The sequence below is a fragment of the Drosophila subpulchrella genome, chromosome 2R (genome assembly GCF_014743375.2).
Source record: "Drosophila subpulchrella strain 33 F10 #4 breed RU33 chromosome 2R, RU_Dsub_v1.1 Primary Assembly, whole genome shotgun sequence".
NCBI classification, from domain to species: domain Eukaryota; kingdom Metazoa; phylum Arthropoda; class Insecta; order Diptera; family Drosophilidae; genus Drosophila; species Drosophila subpulchrella.
In genome coordinates this window covers 892,515-913,457 of record NC_050611.1, presented here as the reverse complement: position 1 = coordinate 913,457, position 20,943 = coordinate 892,515, and the positions used below count along the sequence as shown (strand labels likewise).

The 20,943-nt window shown below is 38.2% G+C and overlaps 2 protein-coding genes across 8 annotated transcripts; one reads left to right on the top strand and one right to left on the bottom strand.

Moving 5' to 3' along the window:
• Positions 1–601: 601 nt before the first annotated feature.
• LOC119549086 (G protein alpha q subunit-like) lies at positions 602–17,302 on the top strand. 7 transcript variants are annotated; one of them, XM_037856807.1, is made up of 9 exons: positions 602–681; positions 4,668–4,940; positions 5,016–5,200; positions 5,287–5,441; positions 5,498–5,626; positions 6,253–6,382; positions 6,445–6,598; positions 6,663–6,788; positions 13,104–13,249. In XM_037856807.1, the coding sequence occupies exons 2-9, from the start codon at positions 4,796–4,798 to the stop codon at positions 13,115–13,117; spliced, it is 1,038 nt and encodes a 345-aa protein (XP_037712735.1). In that variant the 5' UTR covers positions 602–681; positions 4,668–4,795; the 3' UTR covers positions 13,118–13,249. The 7 variants fall into 7 exon arrangements, with proteins under 7 accessions (XP_037712735.1, XP_037712729.1, XP_037712730.1 ...); XM_037856801.1 differs by lacking the exon at positions 13,104–13,249 and adding an exon at positions 6,958–7,243; XM_037856802.1 differs by lacking the exon at positions 13,104–13,249 and adding an exon at positions 6,958–7,243 and having other exon boundaries at positions 621–797.
• On the bottom strand, positions 17,287–20,929 carry LOC119549084 (muskelin). The gene is made up of 10 exons (XM_037856800.1): positions 20,599–20,929; positions 20,290–20,502; positions 19,898–20,240; positions 19,619–19,757; positions 18,963–19,564; positions 18,692–18,910; positions 18,321–18,640; positions 18,112–18,268; positions 17,921–18,050; positions 17,287–17,860 (listed from the first exon to the last, which is right to left on the bottom strand). Exons 1-10 carry the CDS (start codon positions 20,790–20,792, stop codon positions 17,616–17,618), a joined length of 2,562 nt encoding a protein of 853 aa, XP_037712728.1. The 5' UTR covers positions 20,793–20,929; the 3' UTR covers positions 17,287–17,615.
• Between the last annotated feature and the right edge of the window lie 14 nt (positions 20,930–20,943).

The following is a 20,943-nucleotide window of genomic DNA, read 5'->3' as shown; positions in this document are numbered from 1 at the left end:
TACACGTCCACTGCTCTTTCTCCTGATCTACAGACTTTCTAAAGTCTTGGCATGCAATCTCTTAGGTTTTCAAATACCTTTCGATTGGTGTATAACTCGTTACGATCGGACCGACACATCATATTTTCAATTCTGCGGCTATATACTTGTAGTAGTCGCCTTGGCACACTGGTGCGCGTTCGCCACTACGTGGACCATAGTAATTCTCTAATTCTCGGAAAGCTCTGTATATATATTGCTCCCTTTGGCTTGCCGAAGCTAGCTTCCTTTTTTGTTTCAAGTGCTTTATTATCTGTATTTTTCAAATCTTTGTCCGTTGCTAAGAAGGTTTTATATTTTTCAAAATTTAAAAGAAGTACACTTAAATTTAGCTCTTTTATAGTTTGGATAATAAATTCTGCTCAGTATCAAATTTGAAATCTTTAAAAAACCCAACCATTCCCCCGGGATCTTTTAGGGATTGGGTATACAAGGGAACTCGTGGCATATCAAGAGAGCAATTATAATTATAAGTGCTCCAGCTTGTTGGGCTCTCTTAAACAAAAGGGATGTGATAACCCGCTTTTTGTTATTATAGAAAATCAAATCAGTTTTTGGTTGTTCTCGGTAGCGTGCGGACATATTTTTAAGCGCGTGGTTAGCATTAGAATGGATCGTTAAAACAATTAAACCCTTGAATCGGTAAAAAACCAATAAACCTCCCACTTAAATTAACTATATTACAATAAAATTTGCATTTAAAATAATTTGTAAATTTTAATTCGAAACAAAAGTAAAACAAAAGATTATATACAACTGTGAGTCAATTTCCATAATTCCGTTTGCTTGACTCACTCCTTACAATTCATACACGTCAATTTTGTATATCACTTTCGATCAATTTTTTCGATTTTGTTTTGAAATACATATATAAACAAGGAAGAACGCTATAGTCGAGTACCTCGACTATCAGATACCCGTTACTCAGCTAAAGGGACCAAAGGGAAATGGAGATATGCAAGCAGCAAAGCGAGATTTAAATGCGCCACCTACCGGCGGAAGACAAATTTAAGCATTGTGGGCGTTAGGGTAGGCGTGGCAAATTTTTTTTTGGATCAATCGATAGGCATTGACGAGACCAATACATTTCAGTTAAAATTTTTAATCTAGCATAAAAATTGTGGGCGCCACAGGCTTGGGCGGTTTGTGGGCGTTAGAGTGGGCGTGGCATATTCGCATAACAAACTTGCGCTGCGTACAAGGCTACGGAATCTAAATCTGAAATCCCAATACTCTATCTTTGATAGTTTCCGAGATATCCGCGTTCATATTTACGATTTTTTGAAGTTTGTAGGCGGTTTGTGGGCGTTAAAGTGGGCGTGGCAAACTTTTTTTTTGGTCAATCGATAGGTATTGATGAGAACAATTCATTTCAGTTTAAATTTTTACTCTAGCATCAAAACTGTAGAAGCCACAGTTTTGGGCGGTTTGTGGGCGTTAGAGTGGGCGTGGCACTCTACTGAAACAAACTTGCGCTGCGTAAGAAGCTCAGGAATCTGCTCGCCAAATCTCAATAGCCTAGCTCTCATAGTTTCCAAGATCTCAGCGTTCATCCGGACAGACGGACAGACGGACAGACGGACAGACGGACATGGCTAGATCGACTCGGCTAGTGATCCTGATCAAGAATATATATACTTTATGGGGTCGGAAACGCTTCCTTCTGCCTGTTACATACTTTCCGACGAATCTAGTATACCCTTTTACTCTACGAGTAACGGGTATAAATATGGTATGTAAAAATATATAAAGATAACCCTCTAGACGTTTTAATGGGAAAAACCATGAGTCTGTAAGCGGCCGACTACGTAGTGATTAAAGGCACCGGGAGATATGTCACTTTGGCGACTGTAAAGATTATAATTTTAACAAAATAGATAAAAAAGTATTCTTTTTTTGATGTTTATCAAAACAGTTTGTCTCATCGTTTAATTTTCATAAAAGAGTATTGTGAAATTTTTTTTTAAGTTTTTGAAAATAATGATAAACAATATGTATTTCAACAAATATACATACAATAATTAAATTAATAATAATAACTATATACCGAAAATGGCTCACAAATTGAGTATTTGCTATTCTTTTGAAATTTTTATTTGTTTAAACAGTTTTTATCGATATTGTCAAAAACGTAAAAAAAGTTTCACAATACTTCTTAAGTTGATCAATACTGAAATTCAAATTTCCGGCGCAAAGCCTGTACCGGCAAATTTAAAAAATCAAAATAAAATCTGTTTCACCATAGATTTGTCTATTACTGTGTTTATGCTATGCCTATTTCATGAAATCAATTCATGAAATGAGCGAACTCGTGTGTGCATAAACACTGTTTCATAAATTTGATAACACACGAAAGTTGACTATGAATTCAGTCCCAATTTACGAAATGCGGGGGCACAGCCTACTACTCTATAGAGCTCTATATCAAATTAAAACAAGGAAGAACGCTATAGTCGAGTACCTCGACTATCAGATACCCGTTACTCAGCTAAATGGACCAAAGGAAAATGGAGATATGCAAGCAGCAAATGCGCCACCTACCGGCGGTAGACAGATTTAAGCGTTTTGGGCGTTAGAGTGGGCGTGGCAAAGTTTTCTTAAAATCAATCGATAGTTATTGACGAGACCAATACATTTCAGTTTAAATTTTTTATCTAGCACGAAAATTGTGGGCGCCACAGGCTTGGGCGGTTTGTGGGCGTTAGAGTGGGCGTGGCAAACTTTTTTTAGATCAATCGATAGGTATTGACGAGACCAACACATTTCAGTTAACATTTTTTATCTAGCATAAAAATTGTGGGCGCCACAGATTTGGGCGGTTTGTGGGCGTTAGAGTGGGCGTGGCATATTCGCGTAACAAACTTGCGCTGCGCTTTAGCCTACGGAATCTAAATCTGAAATCCCGTTTCTCCATCTTTGATAGTTTCCGAGATATCCGCGTTCATACTTACGATTTTTTGAAGTTTGTGGGCGGTTCGTGGGCGTTATAGTGGGCGTGGCAAACTTTTTTTTGGGTCAATCGGTAGGTATTGATGAGAACAATACATTTCAGTTACAATTTTTATTCTAGCATCAAAACTGTAGGATCCACGGTTTTGGGCGGTTTGTGGGCGTTAGAGTGGGCGTGGCACTCTTTTGAAATAAACTTGCGCTGCGCAGGAATCTCAGGAATCTGCATGCCTAATCCCAGTATTGTACCTCTTATAGTTTCCAAGATCTCAGCGTTCATACGGACAGACGGACAGACGGACAGACGGACAGACGGACAGACGGACATGGCTAGATCGACTCGGCTAGTGATCCTGATCAAGAATATATATACTTTATGGGGTCGGAAACGCTTCCTTCTGCCTGTTACATACTTTCCGACGAATCTAGTATACCCTTTTACTCTACGAGTAACGGGTATAAAAATTTGACAGCTTTACTAATATCATTTCATGTGATGGAGAATGCATGAAATTCATAGCATAAACATAGTATATATAGCTTGTTCGGTTCATTGGGACTGTAAATTTTAAATGATACACCTTTTGACTTGCGATCGGATTATCGGATCAATGTAGTCTATTCATGTATTCGCCAAAATTAAAGGATGCCTTTACAGTGTAAACTAAAACATGTATCACCAATTTAAGAATATTTCATGATTTAAAAATCTTGACATAGCGATTCCGTAACTTCTACTCTTAGGAATATCATTATTTTAATATTTCAGAATTTTTTAATTTAAAAATATTTCCCAACATTTCTGTAAATATTTTTAGGTTTCTAAAAACTGGAAAGCTCTGTACTATATATACATTGCTCCCATAGGAACGACCTGCATGGTCGTAAAAGTCATCTTCCGTTCTTATTTTTTGGTTACATCTATTGGAATAAAACCCGTCCGTATGAACGGTGAGATCGCACTCTAACGCCCCCAAGCCGCCCAAGACTGTGGCGCCCCAGATTTAATGCCAGAATACAAAATATACCTGAAATCCTAAAATATATATGTTTAAGCATTACCCATCGATTAACCAAGAAACGTTTGCCGCTCTAACGCTTACACACGTCCATATTCATAAAATTTGATTGACTTTAAGAAATTTTAGAAAATGTAAAACGGATTTTGTTTTGTTCATCAATACCCATCTACTTGCGTACGAGTGGTTCAAATCGGATCACTCATTAAGAAGTTATAACCAAGCAATGTAAACGCCGCTTGGTGGTGCCATGCAATCTCGGAAAAAGTCGAGAGCCATCAAAATATTCAAGTCATATGAAAATTTACTTACTTTTGACCGCTTCAAGGACAGGCTAAAGGCTTGGTCGAAAAGCATCGGTAGAGCGTGCAAAGTCGACCACTGTACATTTTAAAATAATTTAAGCCTGCTGTGGTGGTCCGATCGGAAGTGGTGATATAACGTTCGAGGCGGGTTATCCAAGTCTGACAGGTGTGATACCAAGGCTTTAGGCAAATAAACTGTATTTTGAAATACTCAGAAGGTTTTATTTATGTTTATGTTGTGCGTGCGATCATCTCGTCTTCTTTACCTCATCTGTAGATATTGTCATTTGATAAATAGTTCCTCAGATCCTCAGTTATGTAACCACTCTCAAATACAATCGTCGTCTTTTTGCAGGTGTTTATGTATCTTTTGATGTAGATTTCGTTATATTGATTCAATATTCCTATTCTGCGAGTCACCGAAGTTTGTTATAAGCCAATATTAAGCAACAGCAGATCTCATAAATCGTTTACGCGGAAAACATGTCAAAAAGTCTAGTAAGCATGTTCTTAGAGTGCTGTGAATCGGATGAGGACAAGGAACACAAGCTTATGAACAAGTTAATAGACCTCGAAATACGCAAGGAAAGGAAGAAGTCGAAATTCGAGTTTAAGCTGTTGCTGTTGGGTAAGTGGGGAAAAGTAACTGTTTGATTGCACTAAAGCTTACTTAACTTTAATATTTTCCAATTGAACACCCCAGGAACCGGCGAGTCTGGAAAGTCAACATTCATCAAACAGATGAGAATTATCCATGACAATGGCTTCTCGGAGACAGAAAAGCAAAAGTACATCAAACTGGTTTTCCAAAACGTATTCATGGCCATGCAGTCAATCATCAAGGCCATGGAAAGGCTGAATATTTCCTATGGTCAGGAGGAGCATAGAGTGAGTATATCAATGGTTTAGCATGTACTATATACGTGCTGTGTATATACTTATGCTCACTTAGAAAAAATGAATGTGATCTACAGGAACTTGCCGATCTGGTGATGAGCATCGATTACGAAGATGTCACCGTTTTAGAGGATCCATACTTAAATGCCATTAAAACGCTTTGGAACGATGATGGTATCCAGGAATGTTACGTTCGTCGTAGAGAATATCAGCTAACTGACTCAGCAAAATAGTATGTATTACTTATATATATAGTATAGTATAGTATTACTTTATTATCTAATTTAGTTTCCTGAGCGACATAGCTCGAATTGAACAGGCTGAGTATTTGCCAACCGACCAGGATATTCTCCGTGTTCGAGTTGCCACAACCGACATTCATGAGTATCCGTTTAACTTGGATGGCCTTCAGATAAGGTATTTATTCAGTAATGAGAGAGTCGAGTGCGTCGACTATCATATACCCGTTACTCAGCTAACCAATTTTACTCATTAAAATTTAAATGGTGGCACTCGGCCGAAAAAAACGTGGGCTTCATAGCCATTTAAATTGTCTAGCTTTAAAAATGTGGGCGCCAGAGCGTCAGCATCCGATTTTGCAAGCGTATCACCAAAGCCTTAAATTGATTATAATTTTTTAATAATTGGTCCGATTGTATCCAGTATACGGGTATTGTAAAACAAAACAAAACCTCACTTGCACAATTTCAAAATGCTGAAAAATAACCAACTTTAGCGTTGTGGAAAGTGGCGGAGTCTGAAGCTAAGAACCCAACTCTCTAGCTCTTATAGTTTCCGAGATCACAATAGAGGTCGAAAACGGTTCCCTCTGCCTGTTACATACTTTTCCCAAATGGAATATCCCCTACTCAACAAGTAACGGGTATAAATAATACAATAAATACATTTTTTATGCAGCTTAATATTCATATAGTTATGATGGAGCCAGTAAACTCGAATTTTGTAATTTTCTTACTTACTGATATTATATCTGGCTTGCGTTGCTATTATTTGTAAATATTATATTTTTCCATTATGTTTAGTATGGTGGATGTCGCAGGTCAGCGGTCAGAGAGAAGAAAATGGATTCACTGTTTTTCGAATGTGACAGCAATTATATTTTTAGCAGCCCTATCGGAATACGATCAAGTCTTGTTTGAATCTGAAAATGTTGTACGTTTAAATGTCATACTTTTCAGTTTAACGTCGTAAATAAATAAATTTATTACTTGCAGAATCGAATGGAGGAATCTAAGTATTTATTTCAGACTATAATTCACTACGAATGGTTTCAAGATAAATCAGTTATTCTTTTCCTTAATAAAAATGACTTGTTAGAAGAGAAAATAAAGAATTCACATTTGGTAGACTATTTTCCTGAATACGATGGTAAGTGTTAACATTCATTACCTTTGCTCCATTTATACATTTTAATTGCTTTGTCATCGAAAAGGTCCAAAGGGAGATGCTATTGCAGCCCGAGAATTCATATTAAAAATGTATAGTGATTTAACGCGGAGACCCAAAAAATCGAATCAACCAGATATAAACATTTACTCACATTTTACCGTTGCTACAAGTAAGTATCATATAATTTGCCAGGCCTAATCACTTTTATTTGACCATACAAATGTACATTATTGGATAATAGTCCGTAAAATTACCGAACGGAATTTGTGCACAACTTACGAACATAATTCTATAGTTTTCATTACTCCAACTAATTAAATCTTAATTTCGTTGTTTAGATACCGAAAATATTAGGTTTGTGTTTGCAGCCGTTAAGGACACAATTCAGGAAGCATACTTAAAGATTTTTAACATGGAATAACCTGGAAACTATACTCAATGCCTAAACGACTAGTTCGTTGCATCGCCGTTGTATTTAAGTCCCAAATGATTATTTTGTAAGAAAAATCAAAAAAAAAAAGTAAAGTATTACTGTTGGTTGTCGGTTTCACCTGAAATCTTATTGTCCTCAGATACATTTTTACAATTAAACTTTTATTTGCAATTGTCGTACAAATCATATTATTATACCAAAGTTATTTTTAAAGTTAAATAAAAGTATCAATATAAGATCTTAAAAGTAAATAAAATAAAATGTATTATAAATATAAGCATTTCAGAACGGATATATATTTTACACTTCTGCGCTGTTCAACATTTTACTATATTGTACTCAAATTTTAAGGAGAATTTCTATTTGTACCATGGCAATTCATTACAATTATCCGTAGTAAAAATTGGAATAAGAATTTTAACTTAAGTGTATTGTTCTTATCAATACCTATCGATTTCCCCAAAAAAAAGGTGCCACGCCCACTCTAACGCCCATAACGCTTAAATCAGTCTACATCCACATTTCCCTTTGGTCCCTTAAGCTGAATAACGGGTATCTGATAGTCGAGGTACTCAACTATAGCGACCCAAAAAAGATTGCCACGCCCACTTTAACGCCTACAAGCCGCCCACAAACTTCAAAAAATCGTAACTATGAACGCGGATATCTCGGAAACTATCAAAGATAGACAATTGGGATTTCAGATTTAGATTCCGTAGCCTTGAGCGCAGCGCAAGTTTGCTACGCGAATATGCCACGCCCACTCTAACGCCCAAGCCTGTGGCGCCCACAATTTTTATGCTAGATAAAAAATTTCAATACCTATCGATTGTGCAAAAAAAAAGTTTGCCACGCCCACTCCAACGCCCTCAAGCCGCCCAAGCCTGTGGCACCCACAATTTTCATGCCAGAAAAAAAATTTTAATTCAAATGTATTAGTCTCGTCAATACCTATCGATTGACCCAAAAAAAAGTTTGCACGCCCACTCTAACGCCCATAACGCTTAAATCAGTCTACCGCCACATTTCCCTTTTGTCCCTTTAGCTGAATTACGGGTATCTGATAGTCGAGGTACTCGACTATAGCGTTCTTCCTTGTTATACCCGTTACCCGTAGAGGAAAAGGGTATACTAGATTCGTCGGAAAGTATGTAACAGGCAGAAGGAAGCGTTTCCGACCCCATAAAGTTTATATATTCTTGATCAGGATCACTAGCCGAGTCGATCTAGCCATGTTCGTCTGTCCGTCTGTTCGTCCGTCCGGATGAACGCTGAGATCTCGGAAACTATAAGGGCTACAATACTGGGATTAGGCATGCATATTCCTGAGATTCCTTCGCAGCGCAAGTTTGTTTCAGCAGAGTGCCCCGCCCACTCTAACGCCCACAAACCGCCCAAAACTATGGATCCTACAGTTTTAATGCTAGAATAAAAATTTTACTGGAAATGTATTGTTCTCATCAATACCTATCGATTGACCCAAAAAAAAGTTTGCCACGCCCACTCTAACGCCCATAACGCTTAAATCAGTCTACCGCCACATTTCCCTTTTGTCCCTTTAGCTGAATAACGGGTATCTGATAGTCGAGGTACTCGACTATAGCGTTCTTCCTTGTTAGCATTGAATTCTTAAACAATTTTGTGTGCATAGGCAAAAAAAAAATTTGGGAACACGTAAAAAAAATAAACAAAAATATTTTGTAGTACATTAAAATAATATTTTTTTAGAGTATTTAGTTAAATTGGGTCTTTTGTGCAGCGGTATTGCTCTCGGCTGCGAACCCAGCGGTCGTGAGTTCGATTCTCGCTGCGACCACGATGATTTCTCTCAAGAAGTAAGTTGTTTTATATTTATGTTATTTCCCTGATTCTGTTTAATGACTACTTTCAGTTCATATGACTCTAATTAGCAGTTAACCAACATGCGTGGAGCGGCCAAATAATAACCTTGCCTTCCTTCCTCTCAAAATATAGTAAAAAAAGGTCAAATAATCCCAAAAAATGCCTGGAAAAAGTACTGCAGATAGTGTTTGCCGAGAACCAGAAAACATGTCCAAGCACGATTTTTAAAAACAAAATTTTGTTTTCATTTTTAGGCACTTGCTCTTGTTTTTAAGGCGCTAAAAAAATACCGCCGTTGATGCTTAAAATTTGTTTCCATATGTTTAGGGTATTTACCTTTGAAAACAGAGAAAGTGCCCTTGATTTAAGAAAATTCACCCTAGATCTAAGAAAAATCGCCCTAAATGTAAGACCAATACATGCCTATTTTTATAAAATGTTGCTCTTATTTTGTTACCATTGACCCCCGTTTTAGGGCGATTTTCCTTGATTTTAGGGCAATTTTACAGTAAAATTTCTATGAGTGTAAGAACAAGGAAGAACGCTATAGTCGAGTTACTCAGCTAAAGGGATATGCAATCAGCAAAGCGGCGGTAGACAGACTTAAGCGGTATGGGCGTAAAAGTGGGCGTGTTGGGTCAACCGATAGGTATTGACGAGACAAATACATTTCAGTTGAATTTTTTTTAGCATGAAAACTATGGGCTCCACACTTTTATGGGTGAAAATTTTTTTCTAGCACAAAAATTGTGGGCACCAAAGGCTTAGACGGTTTGAGATCGTTAGAGCGGGCGTGGCATATTCGCGTAACAAGATTGCTCTGCGTACAAGGCTATGGAATCTAAATCTGAAATGCCAATTTTCTATACTTGATAGTTTCCGTTATATCCGCGTTCATATTTAAGTTTTTTGAAGTTTTTGCTTGTTTTTTGGGTGTGGCAAACTTTTTTTTGGGTCAATCGATAGGTATTGATGAGAACAATAGAATGCAGTTTAAATTTTTATTCCAGGATTAAAACTGTAGGAGCCACAGTTTTGGGCGGTTTGTGGGCTTTGTGGGCGTGACATACTGACGAAGCAAACTTGCGCTGCGCAGGAATTTCTAGAATCTGCGTGCCTAATCTTAGTATTGCAGCTTTTATAGTGTCCGAGATCACAGTGTTCATACGGACAGACGGACATGGCTAGATCAACTCAACTAAAGATCCTGATCAAGAATATTTATACTTTATGGGGTCGGAAACGCTTCCTTTTACCTGTTACATACTTTCCGACGACTCTAGTACCCTTTTACTCTACGAGTAACATTGCTCTGCAATCGCGTGGTTAATTTTGGTAATCTATTACTAGTATACTATTAGTATATTGGTTTTGTTTAGTCCAAAACATCGGCGACTCCGTCCACTGTGCACAGTGATAAATAATGCAGATTAACTCAGAGCAAGCTGTAGAAAAAAAACTGCCACTCAGTTTTCGGATATTCTTCACTTCGAGCAGGCTCTGCTTGTGGCGATAAACGTAAATGTATCACAATTTTCTATTCAACTGACAGGCTTCATTTTTGCGGGATGAAATATAAACAGAATCAAATCAAAGCCAAAGCATTTTACTACTAAATTGTGACCCAAGAATTCAAATAAAAAATGTATATGGCTTAACGCTAAAATAATACTTATAAAAATAATATTGTGAAGAAAAAAGTGAGTCATTTAAAGAATTCGGTTAATCATTTCCATTTGGCGGAACTCGTCATAGGCAGTAATATGTGAAAGGGATGAAAAAAAAATATTTATACCGATTTCGTATAGATACTTAAGAGATCTGCCCATATTAACAAAGATATTAAATTAATGTTACGTTTTTATACTTTTGTTATTTAGTAAAAAAAGAAATAACAAGAGAAAACGCTATTATTAATGTCCCCGACTATAAAATACTCGTTACTCAGCTATGGAGAGTGCGAGGGAGATGGATATATGCAAGCAGCAAAGCGACTGCTCCCAAGATTGCACAACACGTCAGTGCGCTGGCTACAACTCTGCAAACTTTGAAAATGTGGAATTTAAAAAAAAAATGAGTAGTTTGCCGAGTTGAAGCTCACAATATACTCAAAATTGAAGGGAGATACAAAAACATTTTCTTAAAAATATCTTTAAAAAAAAGAATCTTAAAAATTTTTGCTTACTTATTTTTTGTGATTTAGGAGTTCAATTCTACCAGGCTACCATCGTCATTCCTGAAGAATTTTTGCTGTAAACTAGTGTAATACAAATAAAATCCCTCTTACACTTTTAAAAAATATTCAAAATCCAACGACGTAAATATTTCCAGTACCGGGTGTAAGAATGTATGTAATGAACACTTTATCTTAAAGCAAATGTGTATATTGGATTTATGACACATTATATTTTTCTCGGAATACGTAAGAGCGCTCATTCAGCTTATGTTTCTTATGTGCATCAATATAAATTTTCACACGACTTAGCGCTGAAGTGATTTCTGTGGCACCCCTGATGAGTGATAGTTAGAAAAACACTTACTTCGACCTCTGTTTAAACCTACGACCGCTCGCATTGCAAAAAGACGTTATAACTAAATCGACCGCGAATTGTTCTGAAAGAGCGTTACTTGCAGAGGGTATTATAATTTTGGTCGGAAGTTTGTAACGCAGTGGAGGAGACGTATCCAACCCTATAAAATTTATATTTTCTTGATCAGGACCTCTAGAAGTGTCGATATACGGTATAGATCCGTCTGTTTTAATATCGTTTGCGAGCTCAGATTAAATTCTATCGATCTGAAACTTTCAGAGTTCTCGGCCTTTGCTTTAATGGTATTTATGGTTTATAGTTTTTATACCCGTTACCCCTAGAGTAAAAGGGTATACTAGATTCGTCGGAAAGTATATAACAGGCAGAAGGAAGCGTTTCCGACCCCATAAAGTATATATATTCTTGATCAGGATCACTAGCCGAGTCCGTCTGTCCGTCTGTCTTTCCGTTCGGATGAACGCTGAGATCTCGGAAACTATAAAAGCTAGATTGAGATTTGGCATGCAGATTCCTGAGCTTCTTACGCAGCACAAGTTTTTTTCAGCAAAGTGCCACGCCCACTCTAACGCCCATAACGCTTAAATCTGTCTACCGCCGGTAGGTGGCGCATTTCAATCTCGCTTCCTTTTTGCATATCTCCATTTCCCTTTGGTCCCTTTAGCTGAGTAACGGGTATCTGATAGTCGAGGTACTCGACTATAGCGTTCTTCCTTGTTTTTACTTATTCTCCTCGCAACTTTGGACGTCCGTTTCAATTTAGCAATTTCGGTAAAGTCTGCAAGGCCTTAAAACCTCTGATTGCCGAGGTTAGCTTCCGTTCTCGTTTTACCCGTTTCTCGTAGAGTAAAAGGGTATACTAGATTCGTCGGAAAGTGTGTAAGCGGTAGAAGGAAGCGTTTCCGACCCCATTAAGTATACATTTGTATTTTTGATCAGGATCACTAGCCGGGTTGATCTCGCCATGTTCGTCTGTCTGTCCGTCCGTTTGAACGCTGAGATCTCGGAAACTTAAAAAGCGCAAGTGCTATACCAAACTACATGCCAAAAATGATTGAAATAAAACCATTAATCAAAAAGTTATAACCAAACAATAATCCATATTTTTACAAATTCGCCGGCGCCTAATACGCCACCAAGGCGCTATGGGCTAGTTGGTGTTATGGGCTTGGTGGCGCTAGGTAGTGCTAGGTGGCGCTGTCTACAAGCAAGCATATCTCCATCCCTCCCGCACTGTCTTTAACTGAGTAACGGGTATTTGATAGTCGATGGCATCGACTACAGCGTCCTCTCTCGTTTTACTGTCCTGGCGGGAAGGATTCGAACTCGGGACCTTTCTAAACAAAATATCATTGTCCCGACGCCTCTAGCAGCTCAACCACCCTGAAAATTCGATTTTCTTATTGCATTTTAAATTTAAGTATAAATGCTTCTAATTTACGGAAATTTCGATTTAACATTTTCAGTAACGATTCTTCAAAATCTCGTTCAAAATTTTCCTGAGTGTAAGCCCTGAAATTGTTTTACAGTGGGGGGTGTTTTACGGGGGTAAAACATATTTTTGTACTCATTTGCAAGGCTTACGCGTGATATTACGCTTATGCCAGCCAATCTTTAATCACAGCTCAACCTTTCTTCATATGTTGGCTTGTTTTTCTAGCTAAAGCGAAATAGAGCCTGGATACATTTTGTAAGCATGGATTGCTGTTTATCGGATCAGGATTTGGAGGAAAAACGCATCAGTAGGGAAATCGATAAGAAGTTGCGCAAGGATAAAAAAAAGGGACGCCTAGAGTTTAAAGTATTGGTCCTGGGTAAGCGGACGACCTGCACTTACGGCTACATAATATCCAATCCTATATCCCAAGGCACGGGCGAGTCCGGCAAGTCAACATTTATCAAACAGATGCGCATTATCCACGGCAGCCGCTACACGAAGGAGGAAAGGCGTGGGTACATCAAGTTGGTTTTTCAGAACATATTCATGGCTATGCAGTCAATGATCATGGCAATGGAAGAGCTTAACATTCCATATGGTCAGGAGAAGCATATTGTAAGTATATCTTCAACTTAACGAATAAACGTTTAATTAATCACCGATAAATGGATGCTATCTTCAGGAATTGGCTTACTTGGTAAGAAGTATAAATTATTCGACCGTTAACACGTTAGAGGATCCATACTTGAATGCCATTAAAACGCTTTGGGAAGATGCTGGCGTCCAGGCGTGCTACGATCGCAGCAGAGAATATCAGCTGAATGATTCAGTTGCATAGTGAGTTCCCTTTTTCAAAAATACCTTTGCACATGAACCAAATCCCATCAAGGTTCTCGACCGCTCGTTTAACTAAAAGTGGAGTTTAAACTCAAACTTAAACCGTACTTTTAGTTTAATATGACGAGAAAACAGATTTAAGTAAGGTACTACTGCCAACTTAGTGGACTAAGACTGCTTGTTAGGTTGATTTACCTATTTGGGTACGGATTTTGTTCTTAATTTTATAATCTTTTAATCTATCTAATTAAGCTTCCTGAGCAACATAAAACGAATTGAACAGCCTTATTACCTGCCGACAGATCAGGATATTCTTCGTGTTCGTGTGCCAACAACTAAAGTTGATGAGTATCTATTTAACTTGGATGGTTATGTGATAAGGTATTTATTTTAATTCCTATAGTTGAGATGAATAGTATTTGTCTTCCAAAAAATTTTATTGTTAGAAGTACACGATGCAATAATTTATAAAATACACTGGTCGGCACAAGTATTTTCACAAAACAAAAGTTAAATACACTCATAATTTGAACTTACTTCTTGTTAACTTTGGCAGCAATGGAAAGGTAATTTAAATGCCGTTTGAATGATGCAATACTTTTCTTAACCCATTCAGTACTTATTGAAAAGGACGAATTTGTGTGAAAATCTACTTTTTAAACTTTTTTCCTCGTCTTGAAAACTTAAATTTTTTGATGCAAAAAGTTTCTTCAAACAAAAATAATAGTAACTGCAAAAAGAATTTTTCTGAAGTCATATTGCTTATGTTTTTTATGAAAAAAAGAAAAATTTGGCTTAAATTCATGTATGTAAACATTTTCAAAAAATCTTAAAAAAGTGATATTTGATAAATTCTATTTGCAGTTACTATTATTTTTGTTTGAAGAAACTTTTTGCATCAAGAAATTTAGGTTTTCAAAAAGAGGAAAAAAGTTTAAAAAGTAGATTTTCACACAAATTCGTCCTTTTCAATAAGTACTGAAGGGCTTATAAAAAGTATTGCATCATTCAAACGGCATTTAAATTACCTTTCCATTGATGCCAAAGTTAACAAGAAGTAAATTCAAATTATGAGTATATTTAACTTTTGTTTTGTGAAAATACTTATGTAGACCAGTGTATAATGATCACTTTCATAAAATTCAGAATAAATGTTCATATGTTAGCCATAAGCTAGAGAGAGAACTTTCAAAGAAAGGAAATATCGACTTGATCCTTATATGTTTTTTTCTGTGTATGTGCATTATTTATAAAATTCAATTAAGTTGAACCTTTATGAAAATTTTAAATAAAACAACATATTTTTTCTTATACACAGAATGGTGGACGTTGCAGGTCAGCGAAACGAAAGAAGAAAATGGATTCATTGTTTTTCGAATGCGACATCAATTATGTTTTTGGCAGCACTATCGGAATTCGACCAGTCATTGGCTGAATGTAAACATGATGTAAGGTGACAAGACTAATAGCCTCATTCCAACAGCACATTTTTGACATTTGAAATAAGTGGCTTGTGTGATGTTTTTGCAAAGGGCAGCTTATCGATGTGGGGATATGCATAGCTATTCTCTATGCCCGCTTAATGGGATGCTGCCGACCGCTGTTTTGAATGTAGGAGATTCTAGTAGAGGATGTACATTATGGGCGCCAAAACAAAGAGCGGCTTTAATTAAATGTTGATCATTGTACAAAAGTTTAGACGTAGCTAATTGGTCTTGCGGGATGAAATCAATGTATAATAATATATAACCCTAACCTTGATAAGTATCAAACGGTTAATACGTATAAAAACAAGAAAACTTACAAAACGCTTTTTAATAATTCATCTGAATTTAAATAACAACTTTTAAAACAAAAACTGTAAAAAAAACTTTTGAGTCGTATCTTTAGAATAATGCTCATTCAGACAAATGTGCCTATGGAATCCGGCTATTACATTTTATTTTGAACCTAAAAAATAAAAAGTTTATAATAATAAATATTATTTTCAGAATCGAATGGAGGAATCTATAGCTTTGTTTCGTACTATTATAACTTTCCCATGGTTCCAAGATACGTCAGTTATTCTATTCCTGAACAAGATGGATTTGTTTGAGCTCAAAATTATGACTAGCCATTTGGTAGACTATTTTCCTGAATACGATGGTACGTGGTCCGAGTTGTATGTTAACTCTATGTTTTAACATTTTTTTGCCTTCTTACCGAATAGGTCCAAGGAAAGATGCATTTACGGCTCAATGTTATATAAAAAATATGTTTTTAAATGTAAATCCTGATCCACACAAAACCATTTATTCGCATTATACCGTTGCTACAAGTAAGTGTACCTAATACGTTAGTGTGATTGCGTCAGAAATTTCTTAAGATTGTGATGGCGTTTCATATATGAAATTTCGCTTTGTTAGGTTCAATCGGGAACGGAAGCTAGCTTTGGAAACCCGAACTTTTAATACCCTTGCTGACTTTGAAATCGAAATTACTAAAATAGAGCGAATGTCCAAAGTAGCCAGAATGCCTTAACATTTCTTCACAAACAGCATAATTTTCGAAGTTTTATTCGACGATAGTCGAGTACCTTGACTATATATGATTACTCAGCTAAAGGGACCAAAGGGAGATGGAGATATGCATGCGGCAAAGCGAGATTGTAATGCGCCACCTACTCGCGATCTCAATATATGGTTATGTGGGTGTGGCAAACTTTTTTTGGGTCAATCGATAGGTGTTGACGAGACTAATACATTTCAGTTAAATTTTTTTCTAGCATGAAAACTGTGTGCGCCACAGGTTTGGGCGATTCACACTATCGAAACAAACTTGCGCTGCGCAGGAATTTTTAGAATCTGCATGCGTAGTCCCAGTATTGCCGCTTTTATAGTTTCCGAGATTACAGCGTTCACACTGACAGACGGACAGACGGACATGTCTAGATCGACTCGGCTAGTGATCCTGATCAAGAATATATATACTTTATGGGATCGGAAACGCTTCCTTCTACCTGTTACATACTTACGGACGAATCTAGTATACCCTTTTACTCTACGAGTAAAGGATATAATTATCTACAATTTCGTTGGTTAATTTGTATAAATAAAATTTTTTTTTAGGACCTTAGGAAAATTTTCTAAGCGTACTATTTGGTTGGAATTAAATACTCTACTTGATTCAGAAATAGTTTCTATGACACCGAGATTTGGTTGAAAGAAGAGATTTGGTTAAGAAAGATTTTTCTGGCACCTCTTTATATATCACCCCTCTACTGTAAAAGTAAAATGTACAAAATTTCTAACAAATATACTAATCAAGCATTCTTTTCGTTGTTTAGATACGCAAAATATTAGAAATGTGTTTAGTGATGTTAAAGACACAATTGTGGACTCTAACCTTAAGGCCAGTAATTTGGTGTGACGTTTATCTTTACAAGTAATATTGAGGACGAAGATCTTATGCGTGAAAACAGAAACTCAACAAATTCGATAGATGTATTAAAGATATTATGTATACCCCAATATTAATAAACCATTGTTTTGTAAATAGAAATGGGTAAATAAAATATACCTCCCCCATATGCGGATCTTAAAAAACTGATTTTTATTTCAAACTTAAGGTTACATACACAATCGTTTATTTTTAAAACGTTTCACAAACTATTTTTATTTTGTCTTAGGCTCAAAAAATTTAAATCGAGCTGCCCTCATCCGGAAATTCAGTACAAACGAAGTATCACAATGAAATCATATTTCTGTCATGCTTTGCATTGGCCGTAAAACCTAATATTGGCGAACAAGCAAACTAAACATCACTTTGATCAACAGTTGAAAACAAAACAACGACCATACTTAATTGCTAAATATTATCTTGGATGGGTTCTACAAAATCTTTTTGGCACTTGGGCGTTTATATGACCACGAAGTCGCTGAGGTTGCGCTCCGGTTGGACCATGCTCGGTGGCATCAGTTGAACCAGTTTGTTAAACAGGAAAGCTCGTTTGTTCTTTAGCTCGGGAGTGCACTCCGTGCGCGCTCTTTTAGTGCATGACGATGAGCTGGGACTGGAGGCGGTCTCAGAGATGCCGGACGAGATCAGACTTTCGTTCGATTCCAATGAAATATTCTCGGTGGCGGGGCCATCGGCCACTTCATCTGGAAAATAAAAAAATCATTCTCCATATCAGTCAAATAAAAAATGGTGACAGTTTAAACCTTTGATTTTGGTTGACACATCAGGATCCGTTTCAAGATCTTCAGCATCAGCACACAGCGCTGGTGTGGTACACTCTCTTTCGATGCTACTATCATGGTTTTTAAAGAGCAACGAAGCAAGTTTGTGGAACTAAAAAGAACGAGAGTGAACATTACAAACTGAATCACGCCCTTAAGAATATAAAACATACATTATTTAACTGTTCTGCATCGCTATGATCAATCACAGCGGCTATATGATGCCGCAAATACTGCATTGCCTTAAAGGGATCCTGGCGCGTCATCTCCTCGTAGCGCATCTTTCGAACCAAAAACCGACAATGCTTTAGGATCTCGTCTCGTTTTGGTCTATAAAAGCAGGAAATTAACATGTGATACCTTCACAAAGTGGAATATGTACTTTTCCAAGCGCAGCAGCCAGAAATCATCAAGTCTCAGTTGCTGCTGCTGGCAGATGCCAGGATTTCCTCCAAACAAATAATGGGTATTAGCCAAATCATCGTACACCAACTGGTGGGCATAACGGGGACAAGGTTCTATGGACCCATCCCCTTTGCTGGCGCCCAAAATGTTCATCTTGTTGATGGAGTTCGCATCCTGTCCACTGTGGCGACAGTAATATATCCTTGACCACTTGTGATTGCGCAGGGAATAGACCCAAAATGAGTTCGATGCATCAATATGCTGGATATCGCGACGATCCTTAACCTTACTCAGGCTCTAGAAGTATACGAATCAATTAAGGACTCTGGTATAGTCTAATGTGCTCACAGAAAATATGTAAATCTCATCGCGTTCACAATCGATAGTCGCACGCAATGTATAGCCTGAAGACGGCTCAAATTTGGCTTCGTTGCCAGCGGTGGTTCCGTGATGAGGGTGCTCCTTGTTGAGCACGGATATGGCCTGGGTGTCTACGTCGTAGCTGAGGAACTCGTCCAAATCCTCCTTGCCTCGTTGACCGCCATAAATGTAGAGTTTTCGATGTTTCTGTTGTGAAAAATATTATATAATCAGCGTTTTTAAAGTGAATTAAACCTACATTATGGAAAACCATGCAATGAGTGATCCTGGACTTGATGGACATCACATCTGCCAGGGATGCGCTGGCGTGGTGACAGTCCACCAGTATCTGTGCCCAGGTGTTTGTGGCTATGTGATAGGAAAACAGTCCTGAATACTCTGGTTCTATTGCTCCCGTAGCATTGACACTGCGAGGTGTGAGTATTTTGCCTCCGAAAACGTAAATTGTCCTCTTATCGGCATCCATGCACATCTGGTGATCGTAGACAAGCTGTGGACCTCCGACTTGACTGGTGTCATCGCAGATCTGCATCCAGTTCCCAGCTCTCGTGTCATACAGGTAAAAGTCGCTCTTAATATAATCCGAAGTTCGAATAGAGTTGTCCAGGTAACGACCAAGCATGAACACATTTTCGCTGATGGGGTCAAAAACCATTTTGTGGCAGGATCGCGGCGTGGGTCCATTGAAAATCTCTGACCTCTCGCACAGAAGGGACCACTGATCATTATCGATATTAAACACCCAAAGGTCACTCAAATCCTGGTAACCATCCCAGCCACCGTAGAGATATATTAGTCTCTTTTTGGCATCCACCACCAGCTGATGACCTCCGCGGTTGCCTGAAAAAGTAAATGTTAAGCTGATAATTGATATGTGGAAAAAGGAGTACTAACCAGGCTTCATGTCGCTTTCGGTAAGCTTCATATGCCAACTGTGCTTGTAGTCCTGTTTGTTCAAATATTCGTCCATTAGACCTTCTTCAATGCACTCGACTATAAAGCGCTCAGCCTTCTCAAAGTCTCCCTGCAAAACCTATGAAGTATAGTTACTTAAATTAAGAAAATTCACCATGGATTCATTTTAATAGGTTATATCAGAATTTGTGGAGTGTACACAGCAACATATACCAAATCAAGATTTTTAAGTTGAGTCAGTAAGGATTTTCTGCCTACCAGACACTTGTGGAGTTCGCTGATCAGCGGGTGCTCCAGTTGCACATTCGTCTGCTCCTGGAGTGCCCCGAAGGCACTCATGTAGCCCTGCTGACGGAAGTGCTTGAGACACAACTTAATGATCTCCAACTCGCGCAGCGCGTTGTAGTTCTTCATGCGAGCACTGGTGTACATGGGGTCGTCCTGGCCGTGCAGCTCGACGTACCAGATGCTGAAGTTGAACGACGGACCCCAGGAGAGCAGGGGCACGATCTTGAGGTACAGTATGGGCAGGTTCTCCGAACCGTCTTCGGTGAGGCAGCGCAGGTTGAATACTTCCGGTACGTTGTCGTTTTTCAGGCCTCTAAAGGGGATACTCTTTATAAGGATTTTAAAGATCCGGGATAACGTACCCTTCAAGCAGCAGGACCATGTGCTCATCTTCCAAGCCCCCGTAAACGCGGAACTTCTTAATGTTGCACACATGCGACTTCTCGAACTTGCCAAACTTGATTTTCTTCACAATGGCGGGACGGCGCAGCTTCAAGGTGAGAAATTGCGGAGGGCTGTTTGTGTAGGCTGACCACCTGGAAGTTTGATCGTTGGGACAGTCCACCAGGACGTTTCTGCAAACCGAAGGGAACGGATTTTAAATAAATGCGCATTTTACAATTACGAAATCCGGGGCATCCATTTTCTTTTCTCTTTTTGTTCTAACTTACTCGGGCAGATAGTTGGGCGAATAGCTGGAGTAACGGTAGATCTCAAAGTTCAGCCGCTCGGAGAGGGAAAATGGCTTTTGGCTACTGGTATTCGTTCCGGAGACCGGGTTCAATGAGGGATTTAGGGCCGAGGACAGCGCCACCGATCCGTGCGAGCTGTTGTCCGTGGGACTGGACGTCGAGGAGGAGGACATGGTGGTCGAATGCGCGGGGTTTATGTTCCAACGGATTCCTTGCTAGTTAAGTGTAACGGAGCTCGCTACTTGCTGTTGTTACTTTTCTTTCCTGTCCGCTTTTCGGTGCTCGCCTGTTCCACACCCACAACAACCGCGTAACAGCTGATTG

Bases quoted from the DNA above. Each gene is read 5' to 3' on its own strand.
- LOC119549086 (XM_037856801.1), top strand. From the start codon at position 4,796: ATGTCAAAAAGTCTAGTAAGCATGTTCTTAGAGTGCTGTGAATCGGAT. The intron at 5,442-5,497 runs GTATGTATTACT...TATCTAATTTAG, and splicing joins CTAACTGACTCAGCAAAATA to TTTCCTGAGCGACATAGCTC. The intron at 6,599-6,662 runs GTAAGTGTTAAC...GTCATCGAAAAG, and splicing joins CTATTTTCCTGAATACGATG to GTCCAAAGGGAGATGCTATT.
- LOC119549084 (XM_037856800.1), bottom strand. From the start codon at position 20,792: ATGTCCTCCTCCTCGACGTCCAGTCCCACGGACAACAGCTCGCACGGA. The intron at 19,565-19,618 runs GTTAGTACTCCT...TTACTTTTTCAG, and splicing joins CGAAAGCGACATGAAGCCTG to GCAACCGCGGAGGTCATCAG. The intron at 18,641-18,691 runs GTGAGCACATTA...GTATACTTCTAG, and splicing joins ATGAGATTTACATATTTTCT to AGCCTGAGTAAGGTTAAGGA.